At 38.1% G+C, this 21,249-nt stretch overlaps 1 protein-coding gene and 1 long non-coding RNA gene across 2 annotated transcripts; both read left to right on the forward strand.

Moving 5' to 3' along the window:
• The first annotated feature begins 763 nt into the window (after window positions 1–763).
• Window positions 764–20,746, forward strand: LOC110954507 (phosphomannomutase 1). Its single transcript, XM_022199072.2, has 8 exons — window positions 764–1,195; window positions 1,846–1,963; window positions 9,399–9,475; window positions 11,349–11,440; window positions 11,751–11,850; window positions 14,041–14,116; window positions 17,970–18,085; window positions 19,465–20,746. Exons 1-8 carry the CDS (start codon window positions 1,112–1,114, stop codon window positions 19,585–19,587), a joined length of 786 nt encoding a protein of 261 aa, XP_022054764.2. The 5' UTR covers window positions 764–1,111; the 3' UTR covers window positions 19,588–20,746.
• On the forward strand, window positions 3,342–4,836 carry LOC127531602 (uncharacterized). Its single transcript, XR_007938737.1, has 3 exons — window positions 3,342–3,532; window positions 4,261–4,370; window positions 4,531–4,836. It is a non-coding gene; the product is annotated as an uncharacterized LOC127531602 (long non-coding RNA).
• Window positions 20,747–21,249: the final 503 nt, after the last annotated feature.

Here is a 21,249-nt window from a genome sequence, read left to right on the forward strand (position 1 = left end):
CAATAGCTCTCAGGTCATGTGACGTATTGACCCCAAACTAATGCAGAATGATAGTGCTACTAAAGATGGTCAACATACGGCAATTTATATTTTATTTTAGGACATTATTGATTTTTAACAGTTTTTTGACAGTAAATATTAGCTTTTTTGCTCAATAGCTCTCAGGTCATGTGACATATTGACCCCAAACTAATGCAGAATCACAATGCTACCTTACCTGGTCAGCATACGCCAAAGAAGAAGAAATAGTTTGGCTTAAAAGATTTTAAAGCAAAAAATTAAACATTTTTTAATGTAAATATCAGCATGTCTTCTCATTTCGGTCCAGATCATGTGACTTTTCGACTGAGGTTTATTTTATTATCACACTAATAGATCACTGGGATGACACACATCACTTTTTATTTGAATTCACAATTTTTAAGACAGACAGACAGACAGACAGACAGATAGATAAACAAGTTTTCAGCTTCTTATACTTCAAGCTATTTATTTAGTGTAAATATTAGCCGTACAATTCGATAGTTAACAGTTAAGCTGAGTCAGTTACTTAAAACATCCCTGTATAATACATCTGCGAATGCAGCGCTTTATTTTTTAAACCGGAAATAGTTGATGCGCGGTCGTGCATTTACCGTAAGCTGACGATAAGAGCGCACTGAAAATGTAGGAGCGGCTGGCTTGACTACGGAGAAACGAGAGGCGGCTGGCTTGACCGCAGTCGCTCCGCCCCGCCCACTCCTGACGTCACGCCCGTCAGGCCCGGCTGGGATTGGCTACGGGCTCGGTTTGCATCGTTGCGATATGGTTGCGAAAGACGCCCGACACGCACAGCACGCTGTATGCTGGAGGGAGCCGAAGGGTGTCAAGCGAGCCGGGCTGGACCGAACCGAGCTGGGACGGCAGCACTGCGGAGCGAATGGAAGGAGAGAAGAAGCAACTCAGTTAAAACCTCGAAGTGTTATTTTATGTTATTTTATTTTATTTCCACAAGTCAGCTGGCGGTTTATTTTCATATGTGGATGTGATTTTTATTTTTATTAATTTTTTCCCCTCCATATGTTTGCACGAGACTAACCAAATCCCTCAATAAGAAGGATTAGAGGAAGAAATGGAGAATTCAAACGGCTTCTCGTCGGACAGGAACATCCTGTGCCTGTTTGACGTGGATGGCACCCTGACACCCCCCAGAGAGGTGAGTTACTCATTATTACTGATTTGAGAGCAGCTTCCAGTCATCTAGAACCCATATCAGGCTCCACTGGTTCCTGTATCATCACTGTGTCCTCATGCGTTCCCTCAAATTTGGTTTTCAAACGTTTTAAAGCTGGTCAGGCAGCAGGGGTACTTTCTAAGTATTTGCCCCCCTCTTCCCAGGGGGCTGGTAATGTATAGCTCAGCTGGTGACTTGATTACGTGTGGAGACTGTCCTAATGTCAGCACATGCACCACTACTGCCTGCTTTTTAGTTATAATCTTCATTAAGATGCTTAGGAGAACTGAAATAACCCATATGTTTAATTTAAAGTGTTTTTTTTTGTAAGGTGCATCCATTTTTATAGTGCAAATTATCTTGTGGTGAATCATGTGGTTCTTTTGTCTGTGGGTTTGAATGCTCCAGTTCATCTAAGGTAACGTGTATGTGTGTGTGTGTGTGTGTACACATTTTCTTGCCATATGTTGGAAAACTGGCAATTTGCTCCAAATTACAGCAGCTGCTGTAATACCGCCACAATAACAGAGGGTTTGCTTTTAAATGTTAAATGAGGGTGTGTGTGCGCGTGTTTTGTTTTTGAAAGTGGGCTCTGTCAGTTAATCTGAAGTTTATTTTCTTGTCCTGCGCAGAAAATCGACCCCCAGCTGGATGAGTTCTTCCAGACTCTGCGGAGGAAAGTGAAGATCGGCATAGTGGGAGGATCGGACTACTCCAAGATAGCAGAGCAGCTTGGGGAGGGGGATGATGGTGAGCAGCAAAAGTTTATGACAAGGTTGAAAGCTTGAGTTAGGTTTTTGTGACATCAGTGTGAAAAAAATACTGTGGAATAAATGGGTACCTTACATGCAATGTCTTGTGTTTTTTTAATAGAAAAAATAGAGTAGTTTTAGAATATAGCACCAAAAATTGTGTATCACTAGCCCTTTAGTGGCCTTTTGCTTGATGTTTGCTGAAAAGTAGGTGAAAATGACCATATTTTGGTGACAAAATAATTTGAATACACACATTAATCCTGTTGCTGCTTGCAAATTATTGGTTACTTGGTTACTATTAACCTTAGAATAAGAGCTCAATGTTGTGTTCTTTTGAATGAGTATTAGTTTCAGTGGTTGCAATTATAAATGATGTCATACCAGTGAGTTCTTCCGAAGATGTCCGGTGACAATTTTGTTTGGAAATTTTGAGGCTCTAGGTAAGAATTAGGCTTTTAATTCACCCTATATAGTTGATTTAATTGTAAATCTGCATGTACTATACATCAATCTCTTTGTAATTTAGTTGGGAATAAAGCAGTACCCAACACATAAGTGTATTTCAACATTAGTTAAGTAAAATCATAACTTTTACTAACCCTGACCCCATCAATTTTCAGTTTGTGAAAAAAATACATGCTGTCGTAAAAAAAATTGCATTCACTCAATTGTCACTGTAGAGCAACCAAAATTGAATCACTTATACCATTTCTATGGGCTATAAGCAGTTTACATTGTTTTAGCCTAATAACTTTAATAAATTGAGATCAAGTTTTTTTTACAGCCAAGTTTTCATATTTGTTTTAGAAAACGTCTGCCAATATTGTATGTATTCAATATATCCAGCCAGAACAACTAAGGAAAGGCTTTATATATATATATATATATATATATATATGGCATGCCGTTTAGGAAATTATATATATAATGAAACTTGATATATATATAATGAAAGTTGATATATATATAATGAAAGTCGATATATATATAACGAAACTTGATATATATATAATGAAAGTTGATATATATATAATGAAAGTCGATATATATATAATGAAACTTGATATATATATATAATGAAAGTCGATATATATATAATGAAACTTGATATATATATAATGAAACTTGATATATATATATATATATATATATATATATTGACTTTCATTATATATATATCAACTTTCATTATATATATATATCAACTTTCATTATATATATATATCGACTTTCATTATATATATATCAACTTTCATTATATATATATCGACTTTCATTATATATATATATCAACTTTCATTATATATATATCAAGTTTCATTATATATATATATCGACTTTCATTATATATATATATATCAACTTTCATTATATATATATATCAAATCTTTTTTCCTACCGAGCCCCGGAAGGGACATGTCCGTATGGCGAAGCGACAATGAAGGACACTCACCCGGACGAGAATTTTATTGAGTTTTATTTTGAAATCGGCCTGAAATACACAGACATTCAAGCAGTGCGATGCGCTAAGAATCTGCCATGCAGACCAGCGATCCTGATAATGGTAAGTTTTATTTCTCCAACATCCTGCTGTTATCCTACTATGAATACGCTAGCTACAACAGTCCCACATCAGTATTATGAACGTTCCGCCAGCTAACGCGGTCCGGACACCGGATCACTGATTAGAGGTTGGCGTTGAACTATTGTTTGCCAGCCAGTTAGCCGCTGGTAAGCTAACAAGCTATGAAACAACTCCTTATAAAACCGGAGGAAAGCAGCAGCAATATTTCAGTCCAAGACCTGTATTCAGAACCTCCCACGCTGTTACACAATGACCCATTAATCATATTACTGAACTATATGGTTATCATTGAAATTTTCCTTGAAGAACCAGTGAACTCTTTGCGAACACATTTTAATTTATGTGTTGATTATGTTTCGTATCAGTAATACAAGTCTAAAAAACTGATTCAAATGATCAAGTTAACACAATGAAGTAAAGAGTACTGGTAATCTGCAGCTATTTTCATAATTTCAAGGTAAAATTCTGATGTGTGATTTTCTAGCTTTGCAGATGTGGAAATCCAATGCACTGATTTCTTATACACAGATGCTTTTGGTGTTTTTTGTTGTAAAATAAAACAAGGCATTTATCACTGTTGGAAATTATTACAGGTATTATTTGTAACACTTTCTAACATTGTATGGACAAAGCAATAAATCAGTTAATGGATAAAATCATTTGTATTACAGATGCTATCAACAGCATGTCTTGTTCATTTTATTTAGTTGTCGGCCTTGGATGATGAGGTTCAGTTACCAGGAGCACTAGTCTGCAGCTTAACTGGTTCCGTCCTGCAGCTCCTCCACGCTGTCCTCCTCTCTACAGACCAAATCAAGTAAGATCTGTTTAGACTATGCAGACATCAACATGATCAGTATGTTATCTTTTGACCCATCCTAAAATCACAAAATAGAACATTTACTTTAAGTTAACTGTGTTTATGAAAATAGAAAATAATTACTGACAACTAATACTTTTTGGATGCTTTTATGCAGGAAAAGGGAACCAGGAAGCTGCTGTGGATCCTCTGCAGTATCTGGAGAGGTCAGAGGAACGGTTCTTGGAACAGATCGGAAGACACCAAGACGTGACCTCTGCCATGCTCCAGAACATCCAGAAGATGAATGAAAACCTTGGTTGCACTGATGGGACGCATGGTGTCGGTGCTGGAGCAACTGTCCCAGAATTAAACTGCATTGTTGACTATTGGCTTTTCTAGAAAATAAATCTTTTTTAGTACTTCACCTGTTTTGTATTTTACTCATGCACTTTGGGTGAATAAACAGAAATTTGTGATGAGAGATGCAAATTTTGTCTATAATGTACAGAGACTTTATTCAGTGTTCAGTGCACACTTTTGTTACACACATTTTGACAGATAAGCAGTTGTGCTTTTCAAGCAGATTTTAGTCAGAAACATCAGTAGCATATATTGTTTTTTTTTTTTTACTGTTACACCAATCTAGGTAGATAAACTGCACTACTGCAGCAGATATATTATTGAAATGTGCTTCTATTATGTGTCTACATACACTGCTCACAAATAGTTATTCAACTTTTGGGTGAAATTGATGGAAAATATAAAAAGTGCATGCTGTAGTGATATATCATAAAAGTAGGGTATTTAACTAGAAACATGCAATAGTGATTTCCTCATCTCAAAAAAAATTATTGAATCAAAAGCTAACAACAGTGGAGGGTATGTCACAATAAAAATGTCTCAGTTTGGACAGAACAGCAGCCTTCAGCTGAAATCCAGTACGATTGTGTCCCACCAGTGGCGTGATCATGGATGTGTCCAGGCAGCAGCTGACCTCTGCCTCGTAATTAGCCTTAAGACCAGCTATAAAGATAAACATAGATATTATCATTATCATCAACATATGGTGCAGTTGTTTAACCTTTAAGCTATGTAGGGATGCAAATGTAGTCGAAGCTAAGTAGCTAAGCTAATGCTAACACGTTCAGTGTTCAGAATCAAAACATCTCTAAAAATTACCTGTTTTCTCAAACGTAGTCGCCGTTCCCTGTGACAACCATGAAGATAGATAGATAATCACAGAAGAGCTCATCTGAAGAGCAAATGTCCAATCAGGTTCCTGTTTTTGTTTGCCATGTCCTTCCAGGGCTCAGTAGGAAAAAGTCTGAATATATGGAATGGAACTTTGAATAGATGGAATGAAAATCTGAACATTCTATATTCCGACTTTCATTATATATATATCAAGTTTCATTATATATATATCAACTTTCATTATATATATATCAAGTTTCATTATATATATATATATATATCGACTTTCATTATATATATATATCAACTTTCATTATATATATATCAAGTTTCATTATATATATATATATCAACTTTCATTATATATATATCAAGTTTCATTATATATATATATATCAACTTTCATTATATATATATCAAGTTTCATTATATATATATCGAGTTTCATTATATATATATCAAGTTTCATTATATATATATCGACTTTCATTATATATATATCGACTTTCATTATATATATATCGACTTTCATTATATATATAATTTCCTAAACGGCATGCCATATATATATATATATATATATATATATATACATATATATATATATATATATATATATATATATATATATATATAGCTTTTGAAAGGAGAATGTTTGAAATACTGAGGCAGAAGTGTCCAGGATATTTAGGTAACCTGCAGAGATAAAGTGATGGCTGTGCTTCACAGTTCAGGTCCAGGAAAGTCAACAGCAAACTGCTTTCCTCCAGAAAAGACTTCAATCTTAATGAAGTTTCATATGAGTACTTTGAGGCCAATGAAGGGAAAAACATTTCAGACAGTACTGGATCAACTGTTAAATGTGCCTTTCAGCGAGGAATAACAAAATGCAATGAGGGTGTGAGTGGTGCATCTGGTATTGTGGATATCATAAAAGATTTTGCATAAATGATTCCATTTTCAGATTCCTGAGAAAATTTGACCCTAGATTGATATATTTTGAGTCCATGAAACAGAAATTGATTTTTTTTTCCCGAAATGTCACTAAAATCTAACTGGAACCTCAAACCTTGTCTTATACTCTTTATGTCATTAAGTCGACTTGATCTGGCTGCGTAGAGCGACACTTTTTATTCTAACTTCTTTATTAGATGGTAGGTTCTGGGAATCATTTAGGATTTAAGCATTGCCATGAGGAAAAGTGTGGCTTGAGCAGCTTGATAAAGAGTAGTGTAACCACTTTCTAACAGGATTAAAGCCTTGATGCTGATGCTAGAAGTTAGTTCCTCTCTTTTCTATGTCTGTGTAGCAGTTTATTAGTCACTGCTGGTGGTTCTTTCATCAGGATTAACAGTTGTATTTCAACTCATCATGGTGACTTTGCAAATAAATTGAAGCCGCAGTTCAAAACTAAACTTAATAGTCATTGCACGAAGATTGCACAACAAAATTGGTGGGAGCATCTCTCCACAGTGCACTTAAAAAAATACAAATATGCAATATTAAAATGAATAATAAAAATACCAAATAGAAAGAACAATAAAAGTCCACACGCTCATGTTACACTGTCCCATGTCTGACCAAGAGAACAATTTTCCAGAAGTATCCGTAGGGGTAACTCCTTTAAGCTTAAAAGCCTAAATACCCACAGATAAAAACTGTTCCTCAGCCGGTTTGAAAAGGCTCCAAGGTACGTATTGAATATGAACAAGCCGGCATTGGGGGAATGGAAACGTTATCTCAGCTGCAGTGTGACTGAAAGCGGTATGATGCAAATTTGCGATAATAGGCATCAAGAGGTTAACTAAATGAGCAGTTGTAAAACTGTTGACTGTGTATTTTTATTTCCTAAATGTTGAATATTAATGTGTAATCATAACTTTACTAATTACAGCAAGATTAGAGATGTTAAAATGTGTTTTGATATTTGCATAGTTACTTGAATGATTACAGAGGCCACATTCTGTACAGGAAGCATCTATACGTGCAGTGATGACAGGAAAAAACTGAAAAATATTTTTACAGATAGAAAAATAACATAAAAATATCCCGACAGCTGTGATGGAGCTCAGAACTCAACCAGAAGACGACGGCTTTGCAGCAAATGATTTAACTGCAGCTTATAAATTTACTAACCGAGCCTGACACCACGGTAGTCTTAGGTGGAGGAAAAGTACACAGTGTCTTGTTGTTAAATCCTGTTACATCATGTCTCCATGTCAGGGATAATTTATAACTAGAAGTATCCTCAATAAAAAAGTTACTGTTGTTGTCCCACATGTGTAAATGTGCACATATCTCTCTGTCTCTATGGAGATGCTGCAGGTTTTGAACCTTCCCGCTGTCCTCATTTACAGGCACCAAAAAATATTATTTCCTTGTCTGAAAAAAATCCAAAAATACTGCAAAAAATAAAATCCTTAAATTTCAGAAAATTAGCAAAACCTTCAGGAAGAAAATTCCAAGAATTCCTTAAAGGTTTCCCTTAAAAATGTAATTTTAAAAAATCCCCCAAATTTGGCAAGAAAGTTCTTGTAAATATTTTCAAAAAATAAGTAAAAGCTTCCAAAAAAAAATCCTAAAAATATCTTAAGTGATGACATATTTATGAGTGAAACTTCGAATAGTTTCTTTGGGAACATTCACAAAAAAATCAACATTCGCAACATTTTTGTGAATGTTCTTAAGAAACATTTTTAACATTTCTTTATTCCCACCAAAAAATGTTCAAAGATTTCCCGGAAATGTTGAAAATGTGGACATCAGAAATTTCTCTGTGAAAATGTATATTTTTTTCCTCCACATTTTCAAACTAAAACGGGCTAATTTGGACCCGCAGGACGACACGAAGGTTAATAAACTTAAAGAAACTAAACTTTTGTTCACATTTTTCCAAAACCCAGATTCAATTCCTTACTGGTAAGTCTCATTAATCAGACATATTACAGGCTCTGTCTTCAGACGCTTCAGTCTGTAATAAATTTCTACCAAATGTGTCAGTAATCTTAAGTTTTTTGTTCTGTTATTTTTTTGTAATGCTGTTTCATGTATTCTGTTGCTCCCTAAGCCTGTGTGCCGTCACTGAGATCTGGTGTGGTTCAGTTGTTGTTCATTTTTGATTGCCAAACCACACTGACACACTGGGCATCACAGAGCAGCACAAACTACTGAGTAAACACACAACTGCGTGAACAGACTGATAACCTTTCTGTTGGTAAATATCCGGCTACGCTTGGAATGTATTGTGCCAAGAGAGCTCTGGGTTTTTATCGCTGCGGTGCTAAAGGTGAATGTTTTCGGGACACGCAGTTACAGCTGATGATGTTACTGCATAATGTGATGGGCTATAAAAGTGTCATAAAATGGTTGAAAACAAAATAACCAGGTTGTTATGTTGGTCAACATTGTGTATTCAAATACTATTAAAACTGCTGATTTTATGGCGCCATTTTTAAATGTTTTACACCCTGTATGAACTACATGATAGCCCAGTTAGAAGCTTATTTTACTGTAATTTGCTGCCACACTATTTAACTGCTGTTGCATCATAGCTTCTACATGCTTTTAGCTGGCGGGATTATACTGTTGGGAAAGTTACCGTGATTAAAAGCTTTTAAAGTTAAAGACTTCCCCTGATGACTGAGTGAGTGGGAAGGTCAGACGGATTAAACTTGACTCTTCCAGGCAGTGTTACATACATTTTAATCTGCTACCAGGAATATGCAGCACAGCTTGTTAGGTTCTTCTGTTCTTAAATATCTAAGTAGAGGAGCTGCCGTGAATGTACAGGACAATGCTGGTTTTACAGATGCACATTTAGCTACATTTCACTTGTCTTTTCTCTTGCAGTGATACACAAGTTCGACTACGTGTTTGCTGAGAATGGAACAGTGCAGTACAAAGATGGGAAACTGCTCTCAAAACATGTAAGTAAACACACACAGATCCATCCACTGGTTTTCAACACATCATCTTTCTGAAAAATAATACATACCTTACAGTTGTAGCTGATACGTTTATTCACCAATCAGCCACAACATTAAACAGGTGAAACAGATCATATGCATCACCTCAATATGATTTACTGCTCTTCTGGGACACTCTGGTTCCTGACATTCATGTGGCTATCGCTTTCAAATGTACCAGGGTCAATATATAATTGAGGGACTTTTAAAGTCCATGGGGTATATCTTGCATACGTTTTTATTAAAAGTTAAAAAAAATATTATGATTGTGTTTTTACAAATTCCATGATTATTTATGATGGAAACAATCACATATTAATAAAAAATGACTGGATATCACTAAAATGTCAACTAAATAACCATCCGAATTTATTAAAGGCATTAGAGGAGTTTTTATTTCCTACGACTTTGAATGGAGCATGCGCATGCGCACATACAACCTCTCCCTCACCCACCTCTAACCTCCCCCCTCTTAACATTTACGAAGAAACGCCCCCCTCCATAAGAGAGACAGCAGGTCCGATTTGTGGCACTGGCAGCGAGCAGTGACACTTTTTGTGGCACCGACGCGGATGCCACAGTTAATGCCACTGTTTGGGCGAGATGCCACTGCCGCAGCGGCATTTCCAGTGGCCTCACATGCCAGCAGAGATTCCACGGTTAATGCCACTGTTTAGGGGATGCCACGGTTAATACCAGTACTTTTTACCGCTGTTTAGGCGAGATGCCACGGTTAATGTCACTGTTTAGTGGTAGGTAACTGGCGGCCCGCGGGCCAAAACGGGCCCGTCAGGAATAATATCTGGCCCACCGGATGATTTTGAAAATTTGATTTGGCACGGAGCCAAGCCAGTCCGTCACCGCAACACGAAACTCGCGTGGTCGGCTGCTGCCGGGCATTTCCGCGTTTGCGCTACTGGTCGGACACGGTTGTACCAGCCAGATTTCACTGAGCAACAGTGTGTGCAAAACATGTGAGTGTCTCGGGAGTCATTTTTAATACATCTGTGATCAGAATTGAGACGTCTGTCCCAAGCAGCAGCGATCAGCTGTAGAAGCTCCGCTGCTCGCGGTATCGCCCCGCCCCTTTGTCGTTTTGTGTCTCATTTTTCTTGTTTTTTGTCTTTTTTTTAATTAAAATACTTTATCATTCAGTTCCCGACACCTGTGACTAGATGTTTTGTTCCCTTGTGATCTGTAAGTTGCATTGTGTAAATGATAAATTGAAGCATAATGTTGTTGAAACTGACAGACCAGCGACCTGTCCAGGGTGTCCCCTGCCTTCGCTCAAGTCAGCTGGGATAGGCTCCAGCACCCCCCGCGACCCTAATGAGGATAAAGCGGTGTATAGAGGATGGATGGATGGATGTTGTTGAAACTGAATATATTTTTCTTAATAAATTTCAGGTTGTTCATAATGTTTTGTAGACAGATAGTTCATTAAATGGGAACATTTTCAGAATGTACTTCTTTGCACTAAAACAAAGGGAAAATTTGGAGTTGTGGTTATTTATAGGTTGATATGCTCTGATTTTACTGGTCACTTGAGATCAAATTGAGCTGAATGTGGCCCCTGAACCAAGATTAGTAATCTCAATTGTCTTTCCCTACTTAAGAAATAGGACAACCATGACAGGTAATTATTGGGTTGTGTTTAGTTGTCCATAATTGGAGAGCCATTTTCCACACAGTTTGTTTGGTAAAGACCTCCTAAAGACTACGAATCTATCAAATCCCTTCTTCGCTGTTGGAGATACAAATATTTAAGAAATCATTTTACCCAGCTTCAGTTTGTCATTCTGTTCGTTAATTAAAGTGTATTTCATCCTGACAGGCCATTCAGAACCAGATCGGAGAGGAGCTGCTGCAGGACCTGATCAACTTCTGCCTCAGCTACATGGGGCTCATCAAGCTGCCAAAGAAAAGGTCAGGCGCTGTGCAGACACATAAAACAGTTGAGACACCAGTCGCTTAGACCTGCTGGTGGAAGCACGCACGCACACACTATGCACGCACGCATGCACACACACACTGCTGTTTGACCTGCATTCCAGGTTTGCAGTAATGTGAAATCTCTTTATTGTAGGCAACAAAAAACATTCCTTTTATCTTGAAAGAGGTGTGAGTCTCTGTTGTAGACTTGATATTATCAGACTAGTTCAGACTAAAGTGACGCAGAAAGTCTGTTTGGAAAATGTTATGTATTTTAACTCTTTATCCCTTTTCTTGGCCTCAGGGGGACATTCATTGAGTTCAGGAATGGAATGCTGAACATTTCCCCCATTGGTCGGAGCTGCACCCTGGAGGAACGAATCGAATTTTCTGAAATCGACAAGGTAATTTACTGTGTCCGCAGAAATGTGTTTGCAGGCAGTCAACAGTGCATAGCGCAAATGAAAATATGTTGTTTTGTCCATGTATGGCTGTTCTTGGAGGCGTCAATGAGGCTGAATTCGGCAAAACATTTAACCACAGCGGTCAGGTTTGTGGACAATGATGCATTCTAACAGGACATTACCAGAAACCAACCTGGGTGTGTATCTAGTCTTTCATTTTTGAAATCTTTTTCTGGTATCTGTGTGTTCGGGGACACAGAACAGTGAGCAACATTCTGAAGAATAGTTCATCACAACAGTCTTCTACAATTCTACAGTTTCATTTAGCAGACGCTTTTATCCAAAGCGATGTACGTCTGAGAGTAGATAAAACACAAGCAAGGGTCTAGTCAGGAGAAAACATCCTGGATAAGAGCCATAAAACGAGTTTAAGAGTCATAATAGGACCGTAGTGTCTAGAGGCAGGAGGCGTAATAGTCTTTGGTAAAGGTGAGACGTTTGGGAGGGAGTGTCATGTCTGGCTGCTACGCTGGAGGACAAGGTGTGGGAAAAAACACTCTGGGAAGAAATCTAGAAAGGTCGGTAAGCTAAGTGGCACAGGCTTATTGTTGGAGGCACTGGGTGCGGCCTGGAGCTTAGTTCAAGATTCAAGAACTCTATTGTCATGCACACTGCAAAAACACAGTGGTCACCCTGAGTGATGAAATTATTTTGTGAACTCCCTTCACACAACAGAAACAAATAAAATGAGATAAGATAAATCTGACTCAGTGTGCTGAGGTTGATAACCCAACTGTGGTCTGGTCAACAAACAACTTGAAGACTTGAACCTGAGGCTAAGGAAGAAGCGAGGTTTATAGTATTTTGCAAGACCGATCTAGGAGACTTAAACTGGGAGCAAAGTTTGCCAAAGCAGTAGGGTTAAGTGTAGCAGGAAAACGATCTGGCAGAGAATGTGGAGTCGAGCCAAGGTTTAAATGCTGCAGGAGGTAAATTGGAGAAGGAGACTCAGATGTATCCAATGAACGGATGAAAGTAGGTCGCCATGCCCAGGACACACATGAGTCATTCCAGAATTGGAGGACATTTTACGTCCCACCCATCAAATTTCAAATAATCCATGTAGAATAAAAAATACTAAAACATGCAGTTGCTGTGTAAATTTACTTGTCCTGAGACCAAATCTAAAAAAACAAGGAGAAAAGAATATTGGAAATATTTTTAAAATACCAAATAACTCTGGAGTTCCCCCTAAATTCCAATTTTTCTCTTGTCCCACCCTCCTGATGACCAAATTGAATCTCAAATGAAACAGTTAAAATGAAACCTAAACCTCCTTTTTTGGTGTTCTTTTTTTTATTTATTGATGTCTCTTGTAATTGTGGGAACATTTTTTAAATCAACAAAATATTTTAGATCATAATTATTATGCATGGAACGTGTGTCCCACAACATCCACGCAACCCTGTTACCATTTTTGCATATTATCAGGACAAGACAAATTCTTTTTACTTTTTCTGTACTATTTTCCATCACTAGGTTTGTCCTCTTGGTTAGCAGTAACAGCTAGCTAAACATAGCTAGCTAATAGCTTCTACTCCTGAGAAGAAGCTAACATTAGCATGGATTAGCAGCCCTGTTACTGTGATTAGAGTAGGGTTAGCAAACAACAAATAAAACATGGAATAATTATAGCTATTATTGATGAATATGTAGCAGAAAACTGGAGAAGAGAAGGTTTATTTTTCAAAACTTTTAAAGCTAAAATGTCCTCCAATTCTACAAACACATACAGACAGACAGGGAGAGATTTAACCTCATCACAATACTAGAATCTACAATAGCAAGGTTCCTAATCTACACAAACTCTACATTACAGCAAACCACCTCAGTCTCTGTCTCATGAAATGTGCCTAATTAAACAGAGAAAGGTTACACAATACTGAGCTTTCAGGTCGGTTTAACAGACAGTCTATTGATGGCTTACTGTGTCAGGCAAAAGCAGCAGAAGAGGTTTAACCCTTTATCTACCCGCTAACATCTACACATCTGGCCCCTCTGTTCATGCTCATAATAACTGTCACAGGTGATATGACCGTGAGCACAGTCAGTATGCTAAGTTGAATACACAAGCCTTGTTTGTGCAGCATCAGTGTCAACACGCTGACTGTGTTGTCATTTGTTTCGCAGAGAGAGAAGATCAGGGAGAAGTTTGTTGCGGCCCTGAAAGAGGAGTTTGCTGGAAAGGGCCTACGGTTCACTAAAGGTGAGAGAATCAAATGTGGAAGCCAGTTACTACCACACATCACAGTCTGAATGCCTGGAAAACGTACATAAGATCTTTGCATTCCATGCAAGCACAGCACTGCTGAGAATGGATGCTGTTGCCCTTGTAACATAGTCTGCACAGACACAGATTTTGTGTCAGACATTCACAGAGAGGTCAATGTGGACAAAATGTTTTGTCACAGACCCCACGTGTACTCACAGATGCCTAAGTATAAGACTGGAGTTGTACTTTTAGTTGACAAAGACTTAGTGATGTAATAAATGAATCAGATGATGTAATGTTTGTCATCTCCCCAAGTCTACGGAATAACTACACTACAAGGACAGTAATGTGCATAAATCACACTCCATAATCGTCCAGTTGTCCATAATCTGCATGTTATGACTTTATCGTTCATATATATCCTTATATTATATCTATTATGTCTATATCATTCATATTATGTCCATGTCATTCAAATATATCCTTAAATTATATTTATTATGTCTGTATCATTCATATATATCTTTAAATTATATTTATTATGTCTGTATCATCCATATATATCCTTATATCCATATCCTATGTCTATTAGTACAGCATGTCCATTGCACCTGTACAGTATATTTATAGTATTCCAGTAATCCAGTAATTATATTATGTGAATATCCATTCATAAATATCCTTATACTATGTCTATTGGCATAGTATGTTCATTGCACCTCCAATCTGTAAATATGTGCATGGCTTCTCAATATTTGGTGCATTATGTTCACAGTAAACCATTCGTATTTCATGGTTATAATATATCAAGTCTCATTCACCTGTACATCGCCGTACATTTTGTGAATCTTGCACTTCTGGTTAGAAAGCTGGATTTCGTTACTTGTACCTGTGCATGTGTAATGACAGTAAAGTTGAATCCAAACTAAATCTAATCAAAAAATGCAACATATTTGCACATGCATGGACTGGACTCGTCCAAGTGAACTCGAAAATAGTAGAACACAAGGAAATATAATCAAGGTTTAGGGCCACATTCCTGCAATAAATCCTTTAAGTTTGTCCTGAAGTGAGTGTAAATTGTATTTTCCATGTTAATCACTTTATGCAATTTATTAGTAGGTAGTAGCTTTTAAAGGCATTATGGAGGATGTTTATGTTGTTTAATTTGTCTGATTCACATAAAATGAATATTCTGACCTTTAGTGGACTTGTATGTATGGTTTCTAAAAGAATTAAAAAAAAAAAAACTGTGAACATGGCAGGACCTGAAAAACATCAGCCAATCAACGCGCTCGGACCGAGGCGTTTGGTTTGCTCCCTTTCCTGTCAATCAAAAATCTTCCGGCTCAGGCCTAGTTACGTAGATTACGTACACCTTGGACTTACGTGTTTTGTGTATGTGTTGCTTTGGTATAGCTTCGTAGTTAGCTGGCGACTTGTTTTGCTCATCTTTTTTTACTTAATGGCAGATAAAGATCCACGGGGACCCAGCCGTAAAAGAAAGTCATTTTTTGAGGTCAGAGAAAATAAAAGACAACTGGATTGCGAGAATGCAAAAACAAAAGTGATTATTGGCGAGTCATTTGGGCGATGGCATCAGCTCAAGCAACAAATGGACCTAAAGACAGATGCCTTGGTTGCTAAATTCCTTCTGGACAGGTAAAATGTATTATTGATTATTGATTATACTGCGGCTGTAGGCAACTTCACAAGTCCTACGCAAGTTTCTGGAGGGGGGCGTTTCTTCGGAAATGTTAAGAGGGGGGAGGTTTAAGGGGGGTGAGGGAGAGGTTGTATGTGCGCATGCGCATGCTACGTTCAAAGTCGTAGGAAATTAAATCTCCTCTAATGCCTTTAAAACTGTGATAAAATTTGCATCAATAAAATCTGTTTATCGTCAACGACCCAAAATCGGCTCTTACAGACTTTCATGTATTTTAATTTTAATTGTTGGGTAATATCGTCAGGAGGCCAGTCAGCTCTTTGCGTGTACGTCCAGGAGGGAAAACAGCTTCAACAGTTTTCTGTTTCCAGTGTAAACAGTAGCTTTTTGACAAACCAGTTGTGCTGCAGAGGCCTCGGTTAACCATTACCCTCACAGCGCTCCCTCCCTTGCGACGTCAGCAGGAAGGTGAATGGAACACTGATGTTTGCTTACGTGTTCTACAAGGTGTGAGGCTCTGCTGGTGATGCGTGAAGGTTCACAGTTCAGAAAAACAAACAGGCGACAGACTTGTTTTTCTCTCAGCAGTCGCCCTGTTAACCCTCCCGGTGTCCTCATTTACGGGCACTAAAAAATATAGTTTTCTTGTCTGAAAACATCCAAAAATTCAGCAAAAAAAATCCACAAATTTCTGAAATTTGCAAAACCTTCAGGAAGAAAATTACAATAATTCCTTAAAAGTTTTTTTTTTAAATCTCCCAAATTTGGCAAGCAAATTCTTGCAAATATTTTTAAAAAATGAGTAAAAATCTTCCAGAAAAATCTTAAAAATATCTAAAGTGATTACATATATATCAGTAAAACTTCTAATATTTTCTTTAAGAACATTCACAGAAAAATAAACCAAAATCAAGTAAAATTCACTGGATTTGGGTAATATTTTTGTGAATGTTCTTAAGAAACATTTTTGACATTTCTTTTTTCTACCAAAAAATATTCAGAGATTTCCCTAAAATGTTGAAAATGTGGACATCAGAAGTTTCACTGTGAATTTTTATTTTTTTTCCCCACATTTTCAAACTTTAAAATGGGTCAATTTTGACCCCCAGGACGACACGAGGGTTGACGAAGCCATACAATAAATGGATTTTGATGAAATGCCACGATTTTAGGCTTAGATTTAGCTGATTGTCTGAACAGAACTGCACATCCATCTCACAAGAAATGTACAAAATGTGATGATTCTTTCCATTTTTTACTGTTTTCTGTCTCTAATATAATCAAATCTTGCTTTTCTTACTGTCATTTTGCTGCTATGACGTTGCAGATTTCCCCTGTGGGACTAACAAAGGACATTCTGTTCTGTTCTACCCGTCATTGGGTTTTACGACGCTAGTCACAGACAAACCTTGTTTCTCTTTCCACCTATTGTGCCTTCTTATCTCAGATTAACACACACCTAAGTTCCCATTTGTTACGGCACGTTATCCTGCTGGGTTGAGAAAGGTGACACATGCAGCATCAGCAGATTTCCTTTGCTATCGTTCAGAAGCAAAAAAAGGCAGTCTGGGGGATGGGCTCGTTACAGATGTGGATAAAGCAGTGAGCTGTTTATATTCTGGGGTTGGAGGTGTTGGCGATGGAGGCGTGTGGAGGGTGTGTGAGCGATGCAGCCCTCTGATTGGCTGGTGTGCCTCAGCTGTTGCCTTTGCTCTTCTGCTTTACATCCTTCAACAAGACAGTGACTTTAAGGTGGAATGGAGGGGGAGGGGGACAGGAAAGACCAATGGGAACCGCTGCTGAAGGCCGTTGAGGGAGTTTTTTCTGCCACATTTCACTGCGGTCATTTGACTTTCAGCTGAGGACAAAGGTTCTTCTGTGACTCGTAGAGTGAAAAACAATGATGCTGCTACTAGATGTAGAAGTGGACCGAGTTGCTTGCATGATCCCACAACAGTGAACACACATGGATCTGTTTTAGCGCCACATCCTTTATTCCAAGTGCAGTGTTTCCCTCAGTCAAGTTCTCTGAACCGCCAAAACCAACATTGCTTTCTTTTGTTTTCACATGTGAACTGATAACACAACGTTTCCTCTGTAAAATGTGTGAAGTTATTATTGAAGACATACACAGTATAACCAGTGATGATAGTCATGGAACTGCTTGTCCTTGTCATTTAGGTGGTCTCATCAGCTTTGACATTTTTCCAGAGGGATGGGACAAGAGACTGTGTTTAGAGGTGCTGGACAGGGAAGGCCTGGACGCCATCTACTTCTTCGGCAATGAAACCTCAGATGTAAGCTAATTTTGTTTGCAAAAACTCTAGCAGAGAGTATCTGATCTTCCAAACATTGAACTAACGTGCGATTGTGGAACATCTAATTAATAAATGGTCAGTTGGGTTTTCAATTTTTTGCCAACAGCAAACACACCTTCCTCAATCTTTTGCCACAAAGTTCTGAAGCCCATCCACACTATCATTGTTAGCTACAGCATTAAATGTCCCTTTTTAATACATTAAAGTGTCATAAAACTAAAAAGATGGTCTATTCCATGACCGGTATTACCCCTGGTTTGTTCCAGTGGGCTGTTTCAGTGTCTGTAGTTTTAAATACAGATGAGCTGCTGCTGTCTGGACATACCATGACATTAATGGTAATATAATGTGCTATTAGTAAGATCTTTTCAATGGTAACAGTCCAAAACCTAAAGCGTTCTGTTCCTCAGATGCTGGGAGTGCATGAAGACGCTTGTGTTCAGTCTTACAGGCAACAGCAGAACATTAGCTGTGCTTCCCCCAGGACTGAGACATTTTAGTTTAGCAGTAGCAGCTCTACAAAGTAAATGAATCTGATGGACTGAGACGCAGCTGCTCATTATGAATGGCTTATTTGGTAGCAGCAGGCAGTGAGGGGCAGGATTTTACTATTATTTACCCAGTTTTTCTGTAGAAACTGGATACAGTTTAATCTGGTTTGTACAGCTGGAAGGGTCGGGGGGGATGGCAGAAGTGTTCATATTGTTACAGCATTTATATTTCCAAGTCTACAAAGTGTCAAAGTACAATGAAAATGGATTCTGTTTTATGTTGTTGGATACATTTCACCTCTCATTCACATCTCATTCAAGAGGCTTCTTCAGTTGGGACTGAACGTAACTTTTCTTGAGTTTTAACTCAGAACTGAAGGAGCCTTTTGGATGAGATGTGAATCTTAAAGACCAAATCCAGTTTCCTCCAACTGAAGCTCCTGGAATTACTGACATGGATGACTGAGGATCTAAACAGACACAATGAAAACGGATTTCCCAGCATGAGACCTTATAGATTTCCTTTAATTGTATCCAAGCAGTCTTGTAATTTTAGTAAATTGGTGTGGTTTTTTAAAATGTTTTTATTTCGCAGCAGCAGGACAAACAGTTGATCATTACATTACAGATGCAAATACAAACATCAAAACCGCACTTAGTTTTCTCTAAGACTGTATAAGTTGTGCTGTAAACTCAGACATAGACTGCTATGAAGCCGTGCTGAAGTGTTCAGTTTGCTCAAACTCAGCTGAGTGGATGTTTATTCATTTTGTTATTACTCACATGAAAAGTAACAAAACGAGCTAAGTCAAGCTGCAGTAATCGTCTCTGTGTAACGGTTTATCATTTTGGTGATTCTCCCTGCAGGGAGGGAATGACTTTGAAATTTTCAACGATCCACGGACCATCGGTTTCACAGTTTACTCCCCGGACGACACAGCCAGGCTCTGTCGGGAAATTTTCTTCGATGCTCCACCGCACGAGTCCTGATGTCCTTCACCCAGACGCCCCTCTGAACTGGAGTTTTGGATGTCTGCTGTTCTGACAGCCAGCATCTGGAGCCCAAACTATTTATGAACTGCTGACAGATACCACTACTGATGTTATTAATAATGTTAAACATAAACGGACAGCAGCGGTGAGATTTATCAACATTACAGTTGAGTAAATCGCACAGCTTTTTTAAAAAAAGGGACTGGGGTAGAGTTAGATGATGTTGTGTGTTGAACTTTTAAGTACTGTGCCAGAAGATGTGTTTGACTGTGGAGTCACCGCACTGAGATATGTAGCATGGAACCTGAAATGAATCCAAAAGCTTTGAGAGATTATAAAGCATCCTGCAATGTGGAAAGTTAATGCTTCGAGTAAAGAATGTTTTGCAGTAATTTTGCTAAATTTGATGCTAATTGTTCACACTGCTGAAAGGGTTGAGAGAGACTGACTTTGCTTGTTGTGTTCTGAGTCCATTTTAAACAATGAGATGTGAATAAGCTGAAGATAAGAGCCTTCCTTCCTCTGGGCTTGAGGACACAGGAATCATTCCGGGTGTTTTGAAGTTTGATGTGATTTGTTGGTCGTTTACTGTGATCCCCTGAATGTCAAGTGTCTGTTTTAGCTTCGCAAAGCTGCTGAAAGATAAAGGAACTTGCTGGTGTTTCTTGTTTTGCATCTTGAGGTTTTTAAAATGCATTAAAGTGAAGATGTTGCAGATATATATTTAAAATTAAACATGACTGATTCAGTGAATTCATCTCACTCCGCAGACTTTTGTGAGTCAGTATGGCAACTGTCTATGTAGAATATTTTTACAAGTTGTGTCATGCCCTGCACCCTGTAAGCTGGGTAAATAAATGTACTGGTTCTTATTGCTTGAGACCTCGTAGCAACAGACTACACAGGTTTTTAAAAGGTTTAAGGATGTGGAAACAGCCAGATATTATCTTTGTGATGGATCATTATTGTGAATATGTTGATAAGTCATATTTTTGAGTGTAAACCCTTCATCGACTTGAAAGGCTACATGGTTCATATGGACTTCTAATGCGTCCCTGATGCTAACTTTAAGGTTGTATTTCAGCCACTTACTGATACAAATTAATTATATCTATTCATTATGTCTTCATTGTAATAAATTTTGATATCATTTAAATGGCCTCCAGCTTTTTCTTCTGAGTTTTGATGCCACATGCTGCTCAAACTCAACATCCATCCATTATCTCATTTAATCCTCATTGGGGTCACAGGGGGAGCTGGAGTCTATCCCAGCTGACTTAGGGTGAAGGCAGGAGACACTTGGACAGGTCATGAGACTATCAGAGGGCTATATGGAGACAAACAATCACACTCCCATTCACATCTACAGACAATTTAGAATCACCAATTAACCTGAGCATGTTTTTGGACTGTGGGAGGAAGCCGGAGTACCTGGAGAAAACCCACGCATGCACAGGGAGAACATGCAAACTCCATGCAGAAATTCTATTCATTCTAGCTGTAAGGTAAAGTGCTGACAATCAAGCCACTGTGCAGCTCAAACCTCTCTCAGTAAACGTCAAGATCCTGTCACAGCCCTTGATGTTTTCCTGCCATTCTCCATCCAGCCACTAGATGTCCCCAGACTTTCTTCATCAGTCCTCTCAGCGTTGAACCCTT

The sequence above is a fragment of the Acanthochromis polyacanthus genome, chromosome 21 (assembly GCF_021347895.1).
Source record: "Acanthochromis polyacanthus isolate Apoly-LR-REF ecotype Palm Island chromosome 21, KAUST_Apoly_ChrSc, whole genome shotgun sequence".
In the NCBI taxonomy this organism is placed as follows: domain Eukaryota; kingdom Metazoa; phylum Chordata; class Actinopteri; family Pomacentridae; genus Acanthochromis; species Acanthochromis polyacanthus.

Coding starts and splice junctions, on each gene's coding strand:
- LOC110954507 (XM_022199072.2), top strand. CDS start 1,112: ATGGAGAATTCAAACGGCTTCTCGTCGGACAGGAACATCCTGTGCCTG. Junction 1,196..1,845: donor CCCTGACACCCCCCAGAGAG/GTGAGTTACTCA, acceptor TGTCCTGCGCAG/AAAATCGACCCCCAGCTGGA. Junction 14,117..17,969: donor GGGCCTACGGTTCACTAAAG/GTGAGAGAATCA, acceptor CTTGTCATTTAG/GTGGTCTCATCAGCTTTGAC.